This window comes from Bos taurus, chromosome 1 (genome assembly GCF_002263795.3).
Source record: "Bos taurus isolate L1 Dominette 01449 registration number 42190680 breed Hereford chromosome 1, ARS-UCD2.0, whole genome shotgun sequence".
Lineage (NCBI taxonomy): Eukaryota > Metazoa > Chordata > Mammalia > Artiodactyla > Bovidae > Bos > Bos taurus.
Window position 1 is genome coordinate 97,604,200 of NC_037328.1, and position 25,033 is coordinate 97,629,232.

General features: G+C 42.7%; 1 protein-coding gene and 3 non-coding genes across 6 annotated transcripts; 2 read left to right on the top strand and 2 right to left on the bottom strand.

Annotated features, from left to right (window-relative positions):
• The first annotated feature begins 27 nt into the window (after positions 1–27).
• ACTRT3 (actin related protein T3) lies at positions 28–5,521 on the top strand. 3 transcript variants are annotated; one of them, XM_005201673.5, is made up of 5 exons: positions 28–173; positions 427–582; positions 2,862–3,005; positions 3,572–3,812; positions 4,389–5,521. In XM_005201673.5, exons 2-5 carry the CDS (start codon positions 567–569, stop codon positions 5,305–5,307), a joined length of 1,320 nt encoding a protein of 439 aa, XP_005201730.1. In that variant the 5' UTR covers positions 28–173; positions 427–566; the 3' UTR covers positions 5,308–5,521.
• TRNAV-AAC (transfer RNA valine (anticodon AAC)) lies at positions 1,877–1,949 on the bottom strand. The gene has a single exon. It is a non-coding gene; the product is annotated as a tRNA-Val (tRNA).
• A 3,070-nt stretch (positions 5,522–8,591) lies between the features above and the next one.
• Positions 8,592–9,033, top strand: TERC (telomerase RNA component). The gene is given in 1 exon segment (NR_001576.1): positions 8,592–9,033.
• A 15,693-nt stretch (positions 9,034–24,726) lies between these two features.
• On the bottom strand, positions 24,727–24,833 carry LOC112448275 (U6 spliceosomal RNA). The gene has a single exon (XR_003036646.1). It is a non-coding gene; the product is annotated as a U6 spliceosomal RNA (small nuclear RNA).
• Positions 24,834–25,033: the final 200 nt, after the last annotated feature.

Below are 25,033 nucleotides of genomic sequence, written 5' to 3' on the forward strand. Positions count from 1 at the left end.
TTCGCGGCTACGCGGTAGGCTCTAGGACCCTGGAGGTCCAACAGCAGCCTGAGGGTAGCAGGCTGGTGCCTAGAGACCCCGCTACTTAGCATGCCGGGAACACCCGAAAACAGGGAGAGTCTTGGCTAGGAGACTAAGGGCTCGCTTACGGAGCAACGCCTGTCGTCCTCACCGTGAGCATTCTAGATAGTCAGCATCTCGCGCTCGGCCTGCGTTTTGCGCGGAGGCTGAGCGGCGCTGCCCTGCGGGCCTCTTTCCAGGAGCCAAATTGTGCATTGTATGCTGGGGCTTGTAGTTAGTTGCTCGTCTTCTCCCATTATCCTCCACTTCCTTGAGGCCCCAAGAGTGGGAACAGCTACTTTGTGTACTCGGGCTCTCGGCCACGGGAATTTTGGAGCTGAGACTGATCATCCTTTTTTATTTTAGGTACTACCCGAAAGCTCTTAGGAAACTATGAGTCTTGTTTGCATCAGCCAACTGGAGCCCAGTATCCAGGATACCCTTACCTGGTGATATGGAAGTCTGAGATGCAAGAAAGCGGCGCCAAGTAGTAGGGCACACTGGGCATGCGCTTGGGGAAAGGTGGGCTTTATTCCGGAAAAGGTTCTGCTTGTGGACTGCTGCTGCTGTTGCTGCTAAGTTGCTTCAGTCGTATCCGACTCTGTGCGACCCCATAGACAGCAGCCCACCAGGCTCCCGCGTCCCTGGAATTCTCCAGGCAAGAACACTGGAGTGGATTGCCATTTCCTTCTCCAATGCATGAAAGTGAAAGTGAAGTCGCTCAGTGGTGTCCGACTCTTCGCGACCCCATGGACTGCAGCCTACTAGGCTCCTCCGCCCATGGGATTTTCCAGGCAAGAGTACTGGAGTCGGCCTGTGGACTAGAAAATATTTAATGCAATTATTTGCGTTCTATTCAGATTTTGTACAGTGAGGGAACCTTGGCAGGCTACATACAGTCCACGGGGTCGGAAAGAGTCAGACAGGACTGAGCACGCAGTCAACCACAGTGAGGGAAAGGTGTGCTAGTTATCTCCGTGATTTAAAAAGACGTACAAACGGTACCTGCTGATAAGTTAGGGTGAGTTCTTTCGTGCTACTTGCGGACATCAAAAATCTAAGAAAACCAAAACTTAACAATTTTTTTTCTTGTTAAAAGTTGTGTCAGGACCATGAGAAATTTACTCACGACTTTATTTTAAAGAACATTGTAAACTTGTTTTTTTTTCCTCGAGATTTTTTTTTTACAACCAGATTTTGTTTGCTCTCCTTGTAAATTCTTTTTTCTCGGTAAGAACCATGTTTATGGGGGGTGGGGGGGAGCCCCACAACCGTTAGGTTTATAAAGGAAAAAAATGAGGCTAATTCTTTCTTGATTTCGTCTTGTCTCTGAGTATAATTTTCTGATTATTTTTGTCGGAACCCTTTTCGGTAATTTATTAATTTAGGCATAGCTGTGAGTCTCTACTAGGTTTCAAACAGATAGGAAGTATATGAAAGTGCGCAAAACATGATCTCTGGCGTTTAGAAAAATCAACAATCTCAATGGGAAAACTAATGGAAAACCGAATGACTTGTAATACAGAGTGGTGAGATGACAGGGTTTACCAGTTTTTACCCGGCGTTTAATTACTCTTACTAGGCTGTACATTATTTTTTCAGTATCAGGTTGTGAGTTGAATTTAAAAACAATTGTTTAAAGTCTGGAACCCTTCTTCCACGTGCAAGCCATTAATAAGAATATTTGTTAAACAAATAACATCCACGTTGAAAGTTCAAATTCCCAAGGTACTGCAAATTATCAGAATTTTGCTTTTTAAAAGGGTAAGAAAAGGAGGATCACAGGCTCCTGTTAAAAGAGAAAATATACGAACATTGTTTCCGCCCGGTTTCGAACCGGGGACCTTTCGCGTGTTAGGCGAACGTGATAACCACTACACTACGGAAACCTATCTGCGAAGGGTGGTTGAGAAACTCCCTCATAGTTCTCCATAGCTCTGTTTTACCATGCGGTCCACAGAGCTGGCCGTAACTTTTAACAAAAGAACAAAGAAACCCAAACGGGAAATACCCATATATCCAGTTAAACAGTGCTACCATTTCTGGAATTTACGTACATTGTGTTCAAAGCCCCTAGTTAGAAACTGGGCACCCGTTAGTTGGCCCTTCTTTGAGGTTTACTTTCTTCTATGGAAAAGAAGTGTATTAGCTTGTTTGTTGCTGAGTGTCTCGGGTGTGTTCTGGGGCTTTGGCTGGCTAGGAAGAGGCTACTGCGCTTGGGTCCTGGAGTCCTCGCTCACGCAGGGGCGGTGTGGGGTGGGGTGGGGGTGGGTTACCAAACTCCCCAGCCCTGAACTTAGCTTCTAGAGAGAAAGCGACGCTTTCAGCCTCTGGTTTGGTTTTGAATTTCCTTCCTTGCTTCTGTACTAGTTTTAGAGAGTACTTAGTTTTAAAATCTTCTATAGGGTGTGCAAAATTCAGGTTTTTGTTTTTTTTTTTTTAAATCAGACATCAAGATGCACTTTTTGCCGCACAGCGTGCATTTTCTAAGCCTGAACTTCTTATGACCTAAGTAATATCGTTTACCCTGAAAAGAAGCAGATACACCCTGATACCTTAAAAATCAGTAATTTTTTAGGGAATGAGAGTGAGCTTCCATATTACACCGGGGGTGGGGACTGGAGGAGTAATCTGATGGGATTACTAAAAAAAATTTAAAAGTGAGATGGCACTATTTCGGTTTTGAGTACACTTTGTTTAGAAACCACGGGGAAAGAAACAAAGTATTGCCGATTATGTATAGATGTAATTTATGTTAAACCCACTTTAAATCCTGGCACTTTCCCCCTTTTTCCTTTTAGAAATTGACAAAGTTCTCTTTCAAGAATTTGAAAAGCATGAACCTTGCCCCGCCTTATACGACACTTTCCTGGTTCAAATCTCTGCACCTTTTGTCGATTTCAAGGGCGCATCTGATAACTTCCCGCAGGAGCCTGGACAGGCGTGTATGTATTAACCAGAATGTAGATGGTAGAGTCTGCCTACAGTGCAGGAGACCCGGGTTCGATCCCTGGGTCGGGAAGATTCCCTGGAGAAGGAAATAGCAACCCATTTCAGTATTCTTGCCTGGAAAATTCCATGAAGGCGCCGGTATAGTCCATGGGGTCGCAAAGAGTCGGACACGACTGAATGACTTCATTTTAATGACGTTCAGAAATAAAAGGTTTTACAGCTCATGGAGGTATTAGAGATAGCCTTTTGTGAAGCCTTTTTTAATTAAGCTTTTGGGCAAGAAAGTCAGGTTTTCCTGATATTGGTATTCCTGGATTCCAAGGGGGTGAGGAGTGGTCCAGGCCGAGTGAGACGCAATTGTAGGTGGCACTTTAGAGCGCACTTTGCATCCATTGAGTCCTCTGCCTGGGACTCTCTAGCCCCCAACCCCTCCCCCGGTCCCCTCTACCCCTTCCTTATTCTGCCCGGCTCAGTCCCGGTGGGGCGGTGCCAGGGCCTCTATGACGCGGGGTTCCAGGAGCTGAGACCCCGCACATCACTTTCCGCGCTCTCCGCGCAGCCCGCAGCCAGGGCAGTCCGAGCAGCCGGGAGACAGGAGGCGGCGGCGGCGGCATGAGCTACTACCAGCTACCAGTGGTGATCGACAACGGCTCAGGAGTGATCAAGGCGGGCCTGGCCGGGTCCCGGGAGCCTCAGTTTGTCTACTCGAACATTGTGGGCCGCACCAAAGGCCTGACGTGCGGCGTCGAAGTGTGCGTGGGAGACCAAGCGGAGCAGCGGAGAAGCTCGCTTTCCATCAGGTACCGCCTTCTCCCGGCGGGCAGGACCAGGTGGAGGGGAAGGCAGGAGAACGCAGAGGAGGGACCGAGGCTAGAGAAAGGATAAGAAGCGAGTAACGAGAGTCTCTGCCAGGCAGCGTTATTGCAAACGCTTGAGCACAAATCTCTGAGGGTACCACATACCTAAAGAGTGAACATTATTTGCTCTTTGTATCTATTCGAATATATTCAAATGTATAAACATTATCGTTCATAAAATACAAGTTCATTTAGAAATGTTAATTCCTGGTACCTTTGTCATTTGGGCTATTTGTTTTCAGCTAACTGATATGAAAACTACTATTATGTGAAGATTTCCCTATTTTCTTTTTAATTAAAAAGGGTATTCCAAAGGGGCAGGGAAGATGGAAATCAACAAAAAAATTTCAGAGGAAGGTAGTTAGGCTATTTTTGCTGGCAGTTACCATCTCTAGAGGCGCTGGCAGTCACCGCCCATAAAGGGATACTGTTAATAAATATGAGGATTAACCCAGGTTTGAAGAGAGTAAAAATTGGTAACATTTAAAGCTTCCATTTATATTATTGCTCTTCTTACAGCTACCCAGTGGAACGTGGTCTCATTACTTCATGGGGGGACATGGAGATCATGTGGAAGCATATCTATGACGACAACCTCAGGCTAAAGCCCTGTGATGGCCCAGTTTTGATTACAGAGTCAGCACTGAACCCACTGGCCAATCGGCAACGGGTCACTGAGGTGTTTTTTGAATATCTGGAGGTTCCTGCCTTCTTTATGTCCGTCCAGGGGGTGCTAGCTCTCTTTGCTGCTGGCTTCACAACTGGCTTTGTGCTCAATTCAGGTGCTGGGGTTACCCAGTGTGTACCCATCTTTGAGGGTTACTGTCTGCCTCATGGTGTCCAGCAGCTAGATCTGGCAGGTCTTGACCTCACCAACTACCTCATGATGCTGCTGAAGGAGAATGGCATCATGCTGCTTCGTACTTCAGAAAGAAAGATCATCACGGACATTAAGGAAACCTATTGCTATGTGGCAATGAACTTTGAAGAAGAAAAGGCCAAGAAAGCTGACTGTATAGAGAAGATTTACCAACTACCTGACGGGAAGAGGTTCAAGCTCCATAACCAGCTCTTTTATTGTCCAGAGGCCCTCTTCTCTCCAAGTCTTATGCACCTTGAGACCCCTGGCATTGATAAGATGTGCTTCAGCAGCATAATGAAATGTGATGCAGATCTGAGGAATGCTTTTTTCTCCAATATTATCCTTGCTGGGGGATCAACCTCTTTCCCTGGTTTAGAGAAACGTCTAGTTAAGGATATAGCAAAGATGGTGCCTGCCAACACCCCTGTGCAAGTTATTGCTCCCCCAGAAAGGAAAATATCAGTGTGGATGGGAGGTTCTATTCTTGCATCCCTGTCTGCCTTCCAGGACATGTGGATCACTGCTGCAGAATATAAAGAAGTTGGATCCAATATAGTACACCAGAGATGCTTCTGACTACAGATAACATGGTTAGGAGAAAATGTTTTGAGCATATGTGATAGAAAACTTTGGATATTATATGTTTCTGGGAAAACAGAAATTATTTCAGTTACTTGAATGTCCATGTCTCTCCTGCATTTCTGTAATGGGGGGAAATAATGGAGAAGCAGTCAAATAACAGATGCTTACTGAGTTGAACCAAATTAAATGCTCATGCTAAGTTGCTTCAGTTGTGTCTTCACTCTTCATGACCCCATAGATTGCAGCTCACCAGGCACCTCTGTCCATGGAATTCTCCAGGCCAGAATACTGGAGGGGGTTGTCATGCCCCACTCCAGGGTATCTTCCTGGCCCAGGGATTGAACCCATGTCTCATATCGCTTGCATTGGCAGGCCAGTTCTTTATCACTAGTGCTACCTGGGAAGCAAGTTAAATGCTAGAGGAGACATTATTCTTGGCCTTGGAGATCTCACATTTCCTTTAGAGGGAGAGAGCAATTTGTGGTACAACATAGTATGTGCCAAATGAGTGATATAGCTTTCAGTTTGTTGAAGTTTATGAAAGGAAGGTTGCTATGAGGGAAGATTTCATAGCAGAGGGAAGCCATCATGAATAAGGTAGCATTAGGATGGGCATGGCAGGGTGAAAAAAAAAGGGCAGATATTCAGAAGAGCATAATGGAAATGAGTAAGAGTCTAGATATGAGGATGAACAAAGCATATTCAAGGCATGTTTAATACATTGGTTTAGTTAAAATGAAGAGCTCTTATTGAGCAGACTAAGAGCAATGACTAGGAATGTAAATTAAGGCCAGAGGCTGGAAGGCTTTGTTTTAAATGTTGTATAGGCAAAAGATTTGAAAACAGGAGACATAAAGAAATTAAGATGAATGTGGTGGTAGTTGGGAGGATAAATTGCCCTGGGAAAGGCCCTGTAGATTCAATGATCAATTAAAAAGTTATTAGTCTAGATATAAAGAAGTCAAGTCTCACACTCAAGATTATAAGCAAGAAATGAAAAACTGACAAGTCTTGGTGCTTAATTAGTTATGAAGGGGAAAGAAGGGTCTGAAATGACCAAGATGGCTGAGAGAATGTTGGCAGTGTTGACATGACTCAAAGTGTAGTACCTGCCCTGTGCAAAGCACTGTGCTAAGCACAGTAAGTGCTCAGTCAGGGGTCAGATTGTGTCCTGTGGAATCCAGCAGTTCAGTGTAAGAGATGAAATTCATACCCGCTACAATAAGATGCAAAGTGGGTTACTGTCCTAAGAGAAATGTGAAATGGGGTTTCATAGGAGGGAAAACACCTTGAGTGCTCAGGAAGACTTTCTGATAGATTTGGCTTTGGGGCTGAACTTGAAGCTGGAATATAAATCTAACAGATTGCCTATCCCTCTGAATTTAGGGGCAGTATATGTGGATTCAGGTCCAGGCCCTGCCAGCCTATCAGCTGCATTTCAACAAATTGTTTAAACATTTTGAATATCAATTTCCTCATTGGTAAGTGGGGTTGCTAATCCTGATCCCTATCTGTTTCACAGGGTCCTTATGAAATACAAACGAGATAATGATTCTATAAGCGCTTTCAAAATGTTACTTTGCTTATAGAATTAGACAATTTATAGGTCCAGTTCATGCTAATTCCTTCGCAGAGTCAAAAATCAATTGTGTCCTTCAGCGCACATTATATTACTTGAACTTTCATTGATCACAATTTATGCAGGCTTTTCTTTTGGTTTGCTTGTCTTTCTCCCTTACTAGATACGTTCTTAGAAGACGAGTTGTGGGCTTTCTCTTCATCTCTGTCCCCTTCCCTCATGACTTCTATAGTAGGTATGCAGATATAGAGAACTGACGAAAAGCACACTGATGGCAGAGGGGAACATTAGGGCAAAAGGCTCCAAGGTGTACAAATGATGGTATGTACAAGCAGCAGGAAGTAATTCAGTTGGCCTGAAGGAAACATTTGTGAAGAGGTGCATTTCATTTTTTTAAATGTGTTTCATTTAAATGTGTTTCCCACTTAATTAATAGTGATTGTAAGCCAAACTACTAGATAGCATATGGTGTAGGATTATCTGAGAGCAGTTTTTGAACATTTGGTGAGGTACTCACTAGATTCACAAGCACTGTAGAGAGAATGATCCCAACCCCCTCACTTCAGAGTTCTTAAAGTACTTTTTTCCTATAAGAAATCTCAGCCAACGCGTTACCTTAATTTAAACTTCAACAGCTCAGAGAGATGGGCAAGACAAGTAGTATTCTCATTTACAAATTAAGAAGCTGAGATTTAAAGAGATAAAGAGATAAAAATTTAAAGTGATTCCCAAAGTAGTTTACTGGGTTAACTAACTAATTTAACTGTGGCTTCTTAGGCAGTTAACCCAACAACTAGCCTGGTATAGACTCCAGCCTCTTAGGATTATGGATGATCCTTTTCGGGAAATCTAGGGAAGGGAAATGTGAAAATTTTCGTTTAGTAGTTTTCGTTGTTCCCGTATCAAATCAATCCCCATAACATTTTACTTTTCTCTTATATAGAGGTGCCAATAGTAGCAGCTCCATGGAGTTTACCCAATTGAAAGTTCAACTTTTAAGATCAGCCAATTATGTGAAAAACAGCATGGTACCAGCGAATATGAAAACCTGCTACAATTTATGGTGCATTGTTCTTTCTTAACGTGATCATGACACATCAAAGCAAAGTCCATGATTGAAAAGCCTTTATTTCCTAATAAAAGGGAGATTCAGTTCTTAATGTTAAGATCAAGAATGAAGTAGTTATATGTAATAAAAACATCCTCTGCTCAAAAAGTTGAGAGGACAGTCTGAGGAGAACAGGTTAGGATCTCAGAGGCAGCCTAATGAGCCGAACCAAGATTCTGATTTACTCGTGCTGCTAGGGAATTTATTAAACCTCTCTATCAAATGTGATGATCAGAACTGAGCATCATTGTATTGGCCCTGAATTTTTTCTAAGAACTCCATTTCTTTAAGATGATATCGTGCGCCGTACCTGGCTTTTAAGAGGTGGAAAACAGCGCTCAGAAACAGCGCTCAGAAGCACTCAAGTTAATTTTCAAGTCACAAGGTCAGACGTCGGAAGTAAAATATTCAAATCTGCGGATAAAAAACGTGAGGTAGGGCGGCGACTATCCTTTTGGCCGGAAACAGAACTTTTGAGAAAAAAAAAAAATTGCGAGACCGGTTATCGCGAGAGCCGCTGTGGACAGGCTCGGCCAATCAGCGTAGGCGCCGGCTGCTGCATTCATAAGGAGACGCAGCCGGCGGCGCGGCGGGTTGCGGAGGGTGGGCCCCGGGTTGGTGGCAGCCATTTCTCATCTAACCCTAATTGAGACAGGCGTAGGCGCTGTGCTTTTGGTTACCGCGCGCTGTTTTTCTCGCTGACTTTCAGCGGGCGGAAAAGCCTCGGCCTACCGCCATCCACCATCCAGTCTGCAACAAACAAAAAATGTCAGCCGCTGGCTCGCTCACCTCTCCCGGGAACCTGCGGTGGTCCGCCCGCCCAGCCCCAGTGCCCCGCCTGAGGCCGCGGTCGGCCCGGTGCTTCTCCGGAGGTGTCCATTGCCGCCGTGAAGAGTTGGGCTCTGTCAGCCGCGGGTCGCTCGGTGGGCCGAGGCATGGCTGTAACCGCAGGGAAAGGAACGGAGTGGGGTCCCCGCGCGCGGTGCGCTTCCCTGAGCTGTGGGACTTGCACCCGGGACTCGGCTCAGACATCTGCAGTCTGAGGGACTGCGGGGGGGCGGGAAGTAGGAGGGTAGCGGGGGGGTCTGTTTTCTCCCTAAATGGAGGGGGTCCGTCTGTGTGCGTTTGTCTTCCCTGCCATCAGTGGACTTCGAATCTTGCAGATTGGACCGGAGAGCGTGCAAATAAACTGTCAGAAGGACAAGTGGAGGCAGCTCAAAAATCCGTCCAAATGAATGGGCAATGAGCCGAGTAGTCGGCTATCTTACAGGGTTTTTTTCCTCCTCCCCTCCTTTAGTTTTATTGCCCTTTATCAGTGTATCACAACCTAGTTCCTGCTCTGCAGATTTTGTCCAGGTTTTTTGCCTCTGCAGAACTTGATCCCCATCAGTCCTGGGATGTGGAACAGCGGTGATTTTTTGTATGTGTGTGTGAGATCATTAATTCGTATTTGTTAACAGGAAGATCTAGTGTGTTCTCAAAACAGTGGAAGTCATATTCTTTAATGGTCGTTGCTTTTCATCTTTGTCTCCATCTTTGGATGCAAAGTATTAAGGGACGATAGGAATTTAAGAAGAAATCTATGCCCCCACGCGCAAGAATTAGGTTTCTTTGCCAAAAGGGAAGGAAAAAAAAAGAAAACGGCCCATTAGGAAACAACCAACAAGTCATCCTGCCCTCTTGTCATAAAACCTAACTTTCAAGTTATGTGAGGATTCATCCGAAGTCAATGAAAACATTTTAATTGGCGAGTAATTGGTTTAGTGTTGTAGTGGTTTCTGCTGTCCAGGAGAAGTGCATCAGCCATATGTATAAATCGGTCCCACTGTCTTGAACCTCCCCCAGCGCCCCACATCCCACCCATCTAGGTCACCACAAAGCACCAAGCTGAGCTCTCCGTGCTATACAGCAGCTTCCCACTACCTACCTTTTGATATTTTATACATGGTAGTGTGTGTGTGTCACTGCTGCTCTCTCAGTTTGTACCCCCACTCCGTCCGGATTCCTACCCTGCAAACGCGTTCAGTACCATTTTTCTGGATATCATACATATGTTAATATATGACATTTGTTTTTCGCTTTCTGACTTAACTTCACTCTGACAGACTCTAGGTTCATCCACATCACTACAAATGACTCAATTTTGTTCCTTTTTATGACTGAGTAACATTCCACACACATATACACACCACATCTTTATCCATTCATCTGGACATTTAGGTTTCTTCTATGTCCTGGCCATTGTAAATACTGCTGCAATGAACATTGGGGTACACGTGTCTTTTTTGAATTGTGGTTTTCTCAGGGTATATGCCCAGTAGTGGGATTGCTAGGTCATATGGTAGTTTTATTCCCCGTTTCACAAGGAATTTCCATACTGTTCTCCATAGTGATGGTATCCATTTACATTCCCACCAACAGTGCAAGAGGGTTCCCTTTTCTCCACATCCTCTCCAGCTTTTGTTTGTAGACTTTTTGATGAGGGCCATTTTGACTGGAGGCCTTCACTCTCTTAAGACAGCTATTCTGGTAGCAGTTGCTGGGAGAGAGTAGCAGGCAGCCTGCATTACAAAGGCAATCAGTGTGATACCCTGTTGGGATCTTGACCCTTGAAAAATAGATCAGGAGGACCATGGGAGTATATGTATTTATTAACATGTCTAGCATTTCATCTTATTGCCTGAAGTAGGTCCCTCAGTGTTGTCCAATACAATTCTTATCCTTCAGTTAAGAAATGTGGGGAAAACTGCACCGTTCTTGGTAATGTTCTCTGTGTAAGAAGCAAAAAGAATCTTCCCATCAGCATGGTTTTGTGGAAAGAACATGGAGTAAATTAGTGAATGAGGTTCTAGTTCTGATTTTGCTAAAGATTTTTCTAGGTTTTTGAGGTAACTCAGCTAGCTTTACTAAGCTTGCATTTACTCAGAAAGGGATCTCTTAAGATTGCTTTTGAAGACTGCCAGTGTTCCTTGAACTATAAATAAATAGATGCCTTTTGTTCCTGCTCCATCTAGTGGTCCTTTTGCTTCTCCACATTTACAAAATTTGTGATGGAGGCTGGTCTGAAGTGAGCCTCCTGCTGGGGAGGTTCTTTCTCTCTCTTTTTTTTCTGTTTGGCTGCTCTGTAAATCAGTGGGGTTCCCCAAACCCATGCCCCCTGCAGTGGAAGTGCAGAGTCTTAACCACTGAACAGTTAGGGAAGTCCCTTTCTCTTTTTTTAAAATTTTCTTTCAAAAATTTTTTTATATTTTAATTGAAGGTTCAGTTCAGTCTCTCAGTCGTGTCCGACTCTTTGCAACCCCATGAATCACAGCACGCCAGCCCTCCCTGTCCATCACCAACTCCCAGAGTTCACTCAGACTCATGTCCATCGAGTCAGTGATGCCATCCAGCCATCTCATCCTCTGTCGTCCCCTTCTCCTCCTGCCCCCAATCCCTCCCAGCATCAGAGTCTTTTCCAATGAGTCAACTCTTCGCATGAGGTGGCCAAAGTACAGGAGTTTCAGCTTTAGCATCAGTCCTTCCAAAGAAATCCCAGAGCTCATCTCCTTCAGAATGGACTGGTTGGATCTCCTTGCAGTCCAAGGGACTCTCAAGAGTCTTCTCCAACATCACAGTTCAAAAGCATCAATTCTTCGGCGCTCAGCCTTCTTCACAGTCCAACTCTCACATCCATACATGACCACAGGAAAAACCATAGCCTTGACTGGACGAAACTTTGTTGGCAAAGTAATGTCTCTGCTTTTGAATATGCTATCTAGGTTGGTCATAACTTTCCTTCCAAGGAGTAAGCATCTTTTAATTTCATGGCTGCAGTCACCATCTGCAGTGATTTTGGAGCCCCCCAAAAATAAAGTCTGACACTGTTTCCACTGTTTCCCCATCTATTTCCCATGAAGTGATGGGACCAGATGCCATTATCTTCGTTTTCTGAATGTTGAGCTTTAAGCCAACTTTTTCACTCTCCTTTCACCTTCATCAAGAGGCTTTTTAGTTCCTCTTCACTTTCTGCCATAAGGGTGGTGTCATCTGCATATCTGAGGTTATTGATATTTCTCCTGGTAATCTTGATTCCAGCTTGTGCTTCTTCCAGCCTAGCGTTTCTCATGATGTACTCTGCATATAAGTTAAATAAGCAGGGTGACAATACACAGCCTTGACGTACTCCTTTTCCTATTTGGAAGCAGTCTGTTGTTCCATGTCCAGTTCTAACTGTTGCTTCCTGACCTGCATACAGGTTTCTCAAAAGGCAGGTCAGGTGGTCTGGTATTCCCATCTCTTTCAGAATTTTCCACAGTTTATTGTGATCCACACAGTCCAAGGAGATACCCCTCGTCCAAGGTAAGGAGCAGCGGCTGCGCTTTGCTGGAGCAGCCGTGAAGAGATACCCCACATCCAAGGTAAGAGAAACCCAAGTAAGACGGTAGGTGTTGCAAGAGGGCATCAGAGGGCAGACACACTGAAACCATACTCACAGAAAATTGAAGTAATTGCTTTACAGAATTTTTTGTTTTCTGTCAAACCTCAGCATGAATTAGCCATAGGTATACATATATCCCCTCCCTTTTGAACCTCCCTCCCATCTCCCTCCTCATCCCACCCCTCTAGGTTGATACAGAGCCCCTGTTTGAGTTTCCTGAGGCAAGAGCAAATTCCCATTAGGTGTCTATTTTACATATGGTAATGTAAGTTTCCATGACACTCTTTCCATACATCTCACCCTCTCCTCCCCTCTCCCCATGTCCTTAAGTCTGTTCTCTACATCTGTTTCTCCATGGCTGCCCTGTAAATAAATTCTTCAGTACTATTTTTCTAGATTCCATATATATGCATTAGTATACGATATTTATCTTTCTCTTTCTGACTTACATCACTCTGTATAATAGGCCCCTCTCTCATTTTTAAAAAGGAAAGTAGTGAAAATCCCATGGACGGAGAAGCCTGGTAGGCTGCAGTCCATGGGTTCACTGAGGGTCGGACACGACTGAGTGACTTCACTTTCACTTTTCACTTCCATGCATTGGAGAAGGAAATGGCAGCCCACTCCAGTGTTCTTGCCTGGAGAATCCCAGGAACGGGGGAGCCTGGTAGGCTGCCATCTATGGGGTCGCACAGAGTCGGACACAACTGAAGTAACTCAGCAGCAGTGATTTAATAAGTACAGTTCAAAAAATACTACAGTTATTTTCTTGTTCTTACACTTGAAATCCTCTCCTTGACAAATGTCTTATAAACATTCCAAAGGAAAATTCTCAGTAGTATGAACATTTGATATCCGATGAGATAATTTACATGACAATGTTTTGTAGATAATAATTATGACAAATATGACTTCTTATTCCTACAAGATTTTATCCCTTCACCAGATGGAGAAACTCCCTTATCTAAGTTTATTCTTTGCTGAGTTGGGACCAGCAACCAGCCCCTTGGACTTTTCAAGTGCAGTGTTGTATTTACTATGGGCCACCTTAATGCTTCATTGGCTTGCTGGCAAAGATTATTAGTGTTAGCCCCACCATCATTTTCTGGCTTAAAATAACATCCTTAAAGATTACTTACCTATGACCTTAGTTTTAATTACTTATGATGAATTTCAAGTTATAAAGGGGAATGTGAGAATTTAAAATTACTGAGAAACATGGGTTTTGTTTTGTCTTTAGAAAGAGAGTCTTCTTCTCTAAGGTTGGCTATAGTTTTTGATTTGAGGATGTCATGAGTTTTAATTTAGTTTGTCCTGGTTCTGCAGTCAAAAATTTCATATTGGCCTGGCTCAAGATGTAAGAGACAAACAGAAGATACCTGCACCCACACTCACACGAAGTGTAGAGAAAGAGTGGTTTTAAATTCAGGTGAGAATGAAATGACCAAAGGTAACTGCCATTCCTTCCCCATTTATTCTTTTAAGGTAATAGTGTGTGATGGAAGTTAAAAACAGCAAAAATATCCAAGACTTAGGCCAAGGTTCGCAATTAAAATCTCTGCAGTGCACCAGACTGGAGAAGGCAATGGCAACCCACTCCAGTACTCTTGCTTGGAAAATCCCATGGATGGAAGAGCCTGGTAGGCTACAGTCCATGGGGTCTCGAAGAGTTGGGCATGACTGAGCGACTACTTTCACTTTTCACTCTCATGCATTGGAGAAGGACATGGCAACCCACTCCAGTATTCTTTCCTGGAGAATCCCAGGGACAGAGGAGCCAGGTCGGCTGCTGTCTGTGGGGTCGCACAGGGTCGGACACGACTGAAGCGACTTAGCAGCAGCAGCAGTGCTCCAGAAGGAAACAAAAGGAATGAATCACATCAAGGTTAAGAAAATAGACTGTGGATATAGTGGGAAAACTATCCCTTTTAAAGGGGAGGTGGCCTTGTGGGAATGGAGCACCCAAATTGCAAATATTTCAGGGGGAGACAAAAAGTAGAGATATTTGTGTGAAGACTGAGTTCAAAATGTTGATAGCTAATTTAAAATAAAATTTAAATATTGTTACTGAAAGAGTGTGAGGTCCAGCTGCTTACTGCTCAAAAACTCATAAACAGGCAGGTTGGTGGAAAAGAAAAGTTGCTTTATTTCATATGCTGGCAACTGGGGAGGAAGGCGGGGAAGGCAAATATCTGTCCAAAGGCCAACTCCCACTCTGGCAACCCGTGGGGCAGTCTTTTTTTTAAAGACTGAAGGAAGGGGCTACATGCAAAAACAGAACAGTCAGCTCTGACAGTCATCTTCAAATTGGCCATCCGTGGTCTGACCAGCGTAATCTTGGTTGTTTTAGGTACAGTTAATATCTTCAGTTCCAGGGTCCATTTGTTCCCATTTCTTTGAAGCCAGTTCTCAGAATTGTGGCAGCTCATGTCATGGGTACAGTCTGGTCATCTTGTAGTTAACTTCTCCACCTGATGTTTTGCTGTCTACAAGACAGCTCACAGGATATAGCTCAGAATATTATTTATAGCCCTTGAGAAAGAACTAAAGGTCCTTGACTTTGCTTAATGACTACATTATTATTACTTGGTCTTCTTTCTCTGTTTTGTTTGTGCATTTCTCACTTCTCTGATTAAACTTATTCTTTGACTAAAGTTTTCCACAGACATAAGGCAACCAGAAGACATGCGGGGGTGGGTGGTGCGGGGAAAGACCACAGGGTTCTGCTCCATTTCAGTACGGTTGTATAATAAAGAATTTGTTGTTGTTATTGTTAAGTTGCTAAGTTATATCAGCCTCTTTGCTACCCCATAGACTGTAGCCCACCAGGTTCCTCTATCCAAATACTGAGTGGGTTGCCATTCCCTTCTCTAGGTGATCTTCTGAACCCAGAGATGGAACCTGAGTCTTCTTCATTGGCAGGCAGATTTTTTACATCTGAGCCTTGGGAAAGCCCCAATAAAGAATTTGGATGGCTTTTATTCCTGAATCCTATATCCTTGGAATTTCCTAGGAGTGCCTTTCTTATTCATGGTGGGCCCCCCAGACCACACCTGATAGCTTATGGGATGACCTAGGATGGAGGCTGGTTACACCAGCGATCCCAAACATGTCCTCATCAGCCAGACCTCTCAAGAGAGTAGTGGGGTTAGAGACTGACCAATGACTCAACCAGTCATGCTGACATAATGAAGTCCCAATAAATACTCTGGACATTTTGAAGCTTGGGCAAGGAAGCTTCACTTTGGGGACCCTCCCAGACTTCACCATACACAGCTCTCTCTTTGACTGGTTTGGATTTGAATCTTTTTTCTGTAATAAAACTGAAATCGTAAGTATAGCACTTTTCTGAGTTCTATGAGTCACTCTAATGAATTATCTAACCTGAGGAGTAGTCGACTGAATTGTAGCCAGCTCGTCAGAAGTGAGGATGGCTTGGGGAAGCCCTGTATCACCCCTTATATCACTAAGGGCAGCCTTATGGAGAACTGTGCCCTTAACCTGTGAAGTTTGGCCTAACTTGGATGTTGGTGTCAGAAGTCATTGCAATGGGCCACTCAAAAATATTTTGAGGAAAAATCTGGCCCACTCTACCTACTAATCTGTGACCTTTGGCCTAGGTAAATTCAACAATACTGAAGGAGGAAACAGAAAAGGCTCTATCTTGAAAGCAGGACTCCATCTTGGGCTGGACTGTGGACTTTGAGCTATATGCCCAGTGTCTATGGAAATGACATACCAACTGGAAAACCAGGCCCGGGGAAGGGAGAGCCCCAGGGCTCTCCGTTGCTAAAAGAATACCCTAATTATCTGTGTAACGGAATAGAATCATACATTCTATTATGCTTATTGGGGTATGACCACAGGCCTATTGATAATTGTCCACTGTTGACTGCCTAGGCTTAGGGCATATGAAGCACGGGTTAACTTTGATTGTCAGGGAATTTGGGGAGGTGGGTTTGTGCATGTACACTTAGGGTATATAAGGTTTTCACAAAAACTCGCTGGGATCCTCGGCTAAGAGGAGACTCTGCCTTGGGCCCGCCGGTATAATAAACTGTACTCCACTATCTGCATTGTCCTTCTGAGTAAGTTTGTTTCCTGGAATGTGTGGCTAGAACAATACCAGAAGTTAGGAATGATTTTCCTAACTAGGGCAGTTTGGGCCATCCCACCAGTTAAAGGCCTATGCAAGATAATTGTGTTTGAGAGGAGGCTATGCTTGTGGCAACTTTTATAGGCCCCCGGAAATATCACTAAAGACAGAAATTTCAAAATAAAACTTTAATAACGTTGTGAAAATAGAATTGGAACTCCTTCCCCACTTAGGACCTAGGTCACGAAGGACATTTGTTTTGTGAGTCAGCCTGAGGGACAGGCCTGTCCTTCAGTGTCCCTCTGTCAGATCCTGGTGGGGCGTGAGGAGGCTTCTACCATGTCTTGGTGAGGTTGAGGCTATTTACCCCCATACCCTTTCTCCACCTTGGTTTAGATCTTCCTTCTTAGAAAGTCATCAAAATGTGCAGTATTGAAACCGAGTAGAACTCTGTGGGGCTCCCAGGTTCAACTCCTCTCTGGGTTGCCCTTTTCTAATTTGTAGGAAATAGGCTTCATTCAGCCTCTGTGACCTTCCCTGAGCTTCATAGGGCTAATCAGAGAGGAGAGGGAATGCATAAACAATGGAGGGGCAGTCAAGAAACAATAGTCTAGCCTGGAGGCAGAGTTCTGTGGCCCTGGGGCAGGGTCCTCAAGGAATTTTTCTAACAAGATCTTTGAATTCTTCTGCAGAACTAAGTCTCCCACCCAGGTGGAGGGTGGGAACTTCAGGCTCACCACCAGATGCCTGGAGTACTGCCCTGTTACCTCACCAACCAATCAGAAGAAAGTCACACACCTTGCAGCCCACACCCCAAACTTGGCCTATAAAAACTTTCCCCCCATAACCATTGGGGAGTTTGAGGTTTTTGAGTACAAGTCACCCATCCTCTTTGCTTGGCCCTGCAGTAAACCTTTCTCTGCTCCAAACTCTGACATTTTGGTTTATTTGATCTCACTCTGCATCAGGCACACGAAATTTGTTGAGTTACAGTATCTTCAAATTCTCATTTCTTCCCCAAGAGAAGGAAACAGGAAGAAATACTCAAACATTTTAAGCCTGGGTTCTAACCTGGCGGAAAGAATCTAGTATAAGTCATCTAACTGCAAACTCGACATTTATCAAATGGATATACTAAGACTTAAATGGTTTTACTTAAGAGGAGAGATGGGTCTTATTCTCATAGTTTGCAAGAAATGATTTTATAGCATTCTGTTGGGAGCATTGTGTCTACTCCAGCAGAAAGTGGTTTTGATTCGTGTTGGGTATACAGGTAAAGGATGTATGGATAAGGGTGGAAGTGCTAATGTCAGGTTTTTTTTTTTTTTTAATCCTGCGGGAGCCCACTTCTTCTGAACCCCCAAATAGGTTTCGGCTTCCTCCTGGGAAGCTCTGAAAGGGAGAAGGGGGCAAAGGTGGGCAGGGCCGCAGAGAGGTAGGTCACGAGTTCTAATGTCAGGTTTTTTATGTCACACAGATTATGAACTTGATTCACATCTGCAATAAGACATACTGTTCTAGGGACTTACCTGGTGGTCCAATGGTTATAACTCCATGTTTCCACTGCAGCGGGGAATGGGTTCAATCCCTGATTGAACAGGGGGAAGTAAGATGCTGCATGCATGACCAACAAAGAAAAGAAAAGAAGTTGTTCTAGAAGATGTTTACTATCCTATGTTTTGTCTTGAGGGCTGTAGGTCTTTATTTTGATGATATTTATGTGTCATCATGGCTGTCTATGTTAGAAATGTTAAAAGAATAATTATAGCTATTAAACCCAATTTTAGGAGAACCCATCAGAAAAAAAAATACAGCAAATGAAGAAATAAAAATACTGAATTTTTATATCAAGTTCTGAGTGAGGATTTTATAGCTAAAATGAAATGCATTATTTGTACATATCATTTGAAGAAAATAGTTGAGTTCATCTCAAAATTATTTAAGATGTAAGTAGCTTACTAAAGTGAATCATTGACTTATTTTCAACCTTGGGAGAAAAACTCAATTAAAGCTGCAATTGAACTGTAATGGCACCAAGGAGTTCAACTTGACCTCATATGCCAGATGATAATCATCTTTCAAGTGTACAAACAAGGAAGCACAGTTATCAAAGAATGAGAAATACATTTGTTCAAAGACCATTTACTGCTTTAACAAGAGGTGAAAGCTTGCCAGAAATGTATAAACACCTAACACAGTGCTATTCATAGGCTTAACATGTTCAAAGACTTGGGGGGCAATTTAAAAATATCTTTGAAGTTGTGGGTATTCATCATCATATGTAATAATGCTTACTTTCTAAAGCCCCTCTCTAAGGAGGGCAAAGCAATTTATCTGACTTATTTTCATGACATCCTTGTGAGATAAGGCAACTACCATTATCTCCCTTTTGCAAATGGAGAAAACTAAAACACTGGGAGGTAAAAATCACTTGAAGAAGGTCAGTAGCAGGCCCAAGAATTTAAACATACACACTAAAGCTTTTAACTCCCATTTTAGTTTAACTACAGAAAACTAAACAAACAAAGAATTACAAAAATAAGCATCTTAAACTTTTTCTTTTTCAATTAAAGAATAATTAATGGTCAACCACTTTTTCCTTGTCTGCCTTGGTAAGGGAAACTGTCTAAAATCAGGCTTTTCACAATAAGTAGACTTTTACACTGGAAGGAATGAAATATTTGCAAAACTGTGACATTCATTTCACACTTACTAAATGCTTTGTCTGTAACATGTTGCATTGTTGAGACTTCAGAGGTGAAAAACATATTCCCCTCCTCAAAGATCTTCCTGGAGGGTAAGATTATATAAACAGGTAATATATTGCATCTGTTTTTTTTGGCCATGCCACATGGCATGTAGGACCTTGGTTCACCAACCAGGGATTGTACTCATGCCTCTTGCATTAAGAAAGTGGAATCTTAATCACTGGACCACCAGGGAGTTCCCACAGTGTTATTTAAGTTTAACTAAATTCTTCATTTTATTTCCCTAATTCTTATTCACTTTCCCCATCTCCGTAAGTGCCATTGCTGTACACTCAACTGCTCAAACCAGTAATCTGGGCCTCACCCCTGACTCATTCTCCCCTCACGTCACCATATCCTCTGGTCTATCTCTAATTCATTCCATTACCACCACCCTAATCCAGTTCACTGTTTTTCCTGCAGAGACCTTCTGACTAGTTCTCTGCTTCTTATCATCACCTGCTGCTGCTGCTAAGTCACTTCAGTTGTGTCCAACTCTGTGCGACCCCATGGACTGCAGCCTACCAGGCTCCTCCGTCCACGGGATTTTCCAGGCAAGAGTACTGGAGTGGGGTGCCATTGCCTTCTCCAATGCATGAAAGTGAAAAGTGAAAGTGAAGTCACTCAGTCGCGTCCAACTCTTAGCGACCCCATGGACTGCAGCGCACCAGGGTCACCACCAAATCATTCTTTACAAAGCAGCCTGAGTGAACTTATTAAAATGCAAACCAGACTATGTTTCTTCTTTTCAATAGTTTCACATTGCACTTGGAATAAAATACAAAATTTTTATCACGGTTTTGCATGGTCTGGTCCCTCCTTACCTTTTCAACCTCATTTTCTCCCCTCTTCTCTCTTTTTCTGTGCTCCAGCCCCCCAGGGCCCTCCTCCTTTCAGTTCCCAGGACTTGCCAAGCTCTTAGTCACCATAGTTCCTCTGCTTGCACTGCTCTGTCCCTGTACTTGGAATTTTGGGCACCTTCTCAGCCTCATCTTGATTTAGATACTCACTCCTTGGAAGCCTCTGACCCCCTTTTAAAGCAGCATCCCCTTCCTTGTACGACATTTTGTTGGTTACCTTCATAGCATGTTTTCCTGATTTGTAATAACTTATTTGCTTATTGTCTGTCTTCCTCACTGGGCTATAGGGACAGAGGCAGGGACAAAGTCATTTACCTCACTGAAATATCCCTGGTGTCTAGTACATAGCAGGTAGTGAATAATTACTCAGCAACTGTTGAGTAAATGAATGAGTGCTGTTGGGACAGACCACAGACCACCAGTTGTAACTACTCTTTTATCAGCACAAAGGCCAAATGCTAAGTAGATATCTGCCAAGTAATAATGCTTTCTAATTTTTTTCAGTTATAAATGAATATAACAGTATTACAAAAAACATTGAGAACTAGATGACAGTATTTCAGTAAAACTCAAGTACCATTCAGTATATTTCTTTTTAGTCTCTTTTTGACTGTATATTTTACATAATTATATCTGACATGTAAATTTTACAGAATTATTTTTCAAATTCTGCTTTTTACACTTGGTGGTAAAGGCAGCACAGGCATTGCTTTTTGATATTGCAGATCCTTCAGAACTGTTATTTAATACTGTTACTTAATGTTCCATTGAATGGTTGAACCATAATCTACATGACATTTTATCTACTGATGGATATTTAAGTTAATTTCAACTATTTTCCTGCTATTGTGAATAATTATTATGCACATTTGCCATATTTTGATTTTTTTCTTAAAAAAAAAATTTCTTTTTGCCACACTGCACTACATGTGTGATCTTAGTTCCCTGACCAGGGATTGAACCCGTGTCCTCTGCATATGGAGTCTTAACCATTGAACAATCAGAGAAGTCCCTACTATCTTACCTTTATTTTTATTTTTGCCTGTATCACACAGCTTGTGGGGTCTCAGTTTCCTGACCATTGATTGAGCCTGAGCCATGGCAGTGAAAGCCTGGAATTATAACCACTAGGCCACCAGGGAACTTCTTGACATATTTTTAGGCTACTCATTTACTTAATTACTGAGAGTGCATGACTAACACAAGCAATAGTATTGGTTTGAAGCAGAATTGTCCAAACTGGTATAGTACCTCTAGGTAATCTACCTATTTTGCTTTCTCGTCTAAAGTTTCCATAATAAATTTTTTCTGGATCACCACACACTTTGCTAATGTAGGGCATGAGTTTGGACCACAGTTTCAGACTTTGGGTAGCTGTGTAGATTTAATCATTCATTTCTCAAGTCTAGAAGTTTTCTAGAGTCCTTCTACTAAAATGAAGGACATGTATCTTTTTTGTCTTTTCCTCGTCCCTTTTCCCACCTTGCTTTCACTGCCAATCAGTTTTCACAAGGCAGAAGGTAACGACGATATGGAGAATGAGAGAAAGAAAGAGAGGGAAAGAGTGGAAAGAAAGAGAGAGACTAACCAAGAACAGAGTGCGTCTCTTTCTTGGACGGCTCTGACGTTCTAAGTTACAGGGACAAAGAACATCCGCGCAGAGGCTGGACAGGGAGACAATGATGCCATTCCTACATCACACCTGACTCATGCATTCAGCTGCAGCCATGCACTGCAGGTGGGATAGACTGACCCTGGCCTCTTTCTGGAACGGTTCTAATCCCATCTCCCTTATCATCATCGTGGTTCTAGGATGGTCCAGCTGATACAAGTCCCGCGCTTCAGTTTAGTGGTTAAGTGAAGTAAGGGTCTCTTCCAATGGGAACGAAGAAGCAAGAAACTGATGTTGCTTCTCTTGGTAACAAAGAGGGAAGCCATTCTGAGGACAGAGTCAACACATAAAGAAAAGCAGAACCCAGAGACACACAGAGAGAAAGGTGGAGTCCTTAATGGACTGTACTGTACTGTACTTCTGGACTTTTCAAATACATGAGCTGATAAATCACCATATTGTTCAAGTCAGTTGGAGTCGAGGTTCTTGTTGCTTCTACTAAGATCAGTGTAATGATGCAGGAGGACTGGCATGACTGCAGTATGATTGCTATCTTGCCAAGTAATGGTACTGTGTTCCTGTTCTAGGTGGCTTCTGTCCTAGAAGGAAATGTTCTGCATGACATAGGAGGCCTGCCTCAGAGATCTCTGGGGCCTGTTCTTCTTGCACTGGGAACTCCCACAGCCTGGATGCCCAGTGATGAGGGCATTGCCCTTTCTAAAGACAGGACTTGCAACTTTCAGATACAATATTTGCAAGTAAATTTTCTCCTGTTAGGGATGTTTTGTAGCTACCACTACCATGAATGTGGCATGTGATTATTTATAGTATCAAACAGCAGAGGTACAGATGCTGAAATGCAGAGGCAGCCCAATCTTGACAAGAGACTTATGCTATTCAGGGATATAGGCCCAAAGACTAGGAAGTTGGAGCCAACTTCCTAAGAATGCTTAGACTGCTTATTCTAAGAGAAGAAAGAATCTTTTCTTCTATGTGTGTGTCTTGTGTGTTGATGTGTAGCTTTTCAATGAGATATACAGTAATGAAAACTTGAATTTTTCCATCTCCCAATTGCATTCCTTCCTTTTCTCAGAATAGGCTGTCTCTTTATTGGCTGGTTGTTTATTATAGAGAAGTTCCTATGAATAATGTTATATCCGAAGTCAGGATATCCATCTACTTTAATTTTTACCTAAGAGTTAATGTTTAGGACTTCCCTGGTGGTCCAGTGGTTAAAAGTCCACCTGCCAATGCAGGGGATACAGGTTCGATCCCTGGGCAGGGAAGATTCCACATGCCTTGAGGCCACTAAGCCAGTGTGCCATAACCACTGAGTCTTCCTGCTCTAGATCCAGTGCTATGCGACAAGAGAAGACACCACAGTGAGAAGCCCAAGCACTGCAACTAGAGAGCAGCCCCTGCTTGCTGCAAATAGAGAAAGTCCACACGCAGCAACAAATCCCAGCACAGGTGAAAAACAAAAACAAAAGTTAATGTTTAAAAAGAGTTAATACATGCTGTTGGATGATTGTCTAATGTGCTATTTCTGTGTGGAACAAATCTTCCTTTGGCATTCATCACAACAATCTGAGTCTAGAGAACAGCACTGTTGATGATACTGCTTCTGAATTGTTGACTTTCAAGTCAACACATCTTCCCTTCTGCATCAGACAGGATGGTGTTCCAGAAAAATTGTTCTTACCTGTTCAAGTGTAATTTTCTCTGCTAGCACAAGATATGGAATTAAAACAGAGTTATATGAAGGGCAAAGGAGAAGACTAGAGGGGATGGCTGTTTCTTTTTTTAAATTTAAAAAGCTATTGTTATGGAAAAAACCCAATTGAAATTTCTGGTCAACCCAATAAAAATAGGGTTGGCATATGATCCTATAATCCGTCTCCTAGGCATATGATCTGGGGAAAACTATAATTTGAAAAGATACATGCACTCCCATGTTCACTGAAGCACTATTTACAATAACCAAACAGGGAAGCAAACTAAATGTCTGTTGACAGATGAATGAATAAAGATTATGTGGTATATTTATACAATGGTCTATTACTCAGCCATAAAGAAAGATGAAATAATGCTTTTTGCAGCAACATGGATGGACCTCAAAGTTATCATAGTAAGTAGAGGGAATGGTTTGAATTTACCAGTTCTCTCTGCTTTTCTCCTCTCCTGTCTTCTTTCTTGCCTTTCCCCACTTACTTGGTTGTTTGGTCTTTGTCTTAGAGATTCAAATGCTGATTTTTTAATAGGGCACAAAGACTCAGCTATATTATTTTGAATTTCACACTATTTATGCTAGTATTTCTTGAAGGTGTTTTGCAGGTATTTGCCTTTTTTTTTGCATCTGTTTATTCATGTATTCATTAATCCAATAAATATTTATTGAGTATCTGCTACGTGTCATCATCATGCTGGGTGCTAGGAATGCCAGGCACTGGGTGACCAAACCTCAGGGTCCCAGGCAGTAAACTAGGGAAGACAGACAGTGACAAATAAACTAATAAATACATAATTACAGAGTGTAAAGAAAATGAACAGGGGATTATGCTAGAGAATAATGAGTAGGGGAGAAGGACTTAGGTAGTAGATGGAGGAGGAGAGGACTGCATATTTTCAGATGATATTTTGTAGATAGGTCTGTGATAGGGATTTTATGACAAGCATATGAGAGAAGGGAAGGGAGAATTGGTCATGATTCTTAGGTTTCTGCCTGAGCAAGTGGGATGAATGTAGATGAGATTTAATAATATGAGGAAGAATAGGTTTCGTAGGAATGTCAATGCTTCAGTGTTTTTATGTTGAGTGAGATGTGAAACATCCAAGTGAAAATAATTAGACAGTTGTCATTAGTTTCAGTTTGTGTATAGGACAGGCCCTGCTTGTTTCCACCAACCAGTGTAATTATTTTTTAATTAATTAATTTATTTTAATTGGAGGCTAATTACTTTACAATATTGTGCTGGTTTTCACCATACATCAAAACTTATGGAATGCTTCATGAATTTGCATGTCATCCTTGTGCTGGGGCCATGCTGATCTTCTCTGTAACGTTCCAATTGTGGTATATGTGATGCTGAAGCGAGTACCATCCAGTGTAGTTATTCATGTTACCTTTCACTCTCAAAAGTTTTGGTTTATAGAATATTTACACGGTCATCCCATGTATTGGTGAAAGTAGTTTCAATGGATTAGGGAAGTATGATATTGTAATTTAGAATTAGAAACCTATATTTAGTCTTCCTTCCTGTTCCTGCTCTTAAAACCCTTGGAATTTCCTAAGTGGTAA

Excerpts from the sequence above, each read along its gene's own strand:
- ACTRT3 (XM_005201673.5), top strand. Across the intron at positions 3,006-3,571 it reads GCAGGAGCCTGGACAGGCGT|CCCGCAGCCAGGGCAGTCCG; the intron begins GTATGTATTAAC and ends CTCTCCGCGCAG. Across the intron at positions 3,813-4,388 it reads AGAAGCTCGCTTTCCATCAG|CTACCCAGTGGAACGTGGTC; the intron begins GTACCGCCTTCT and ends CTCTTCTTACAG.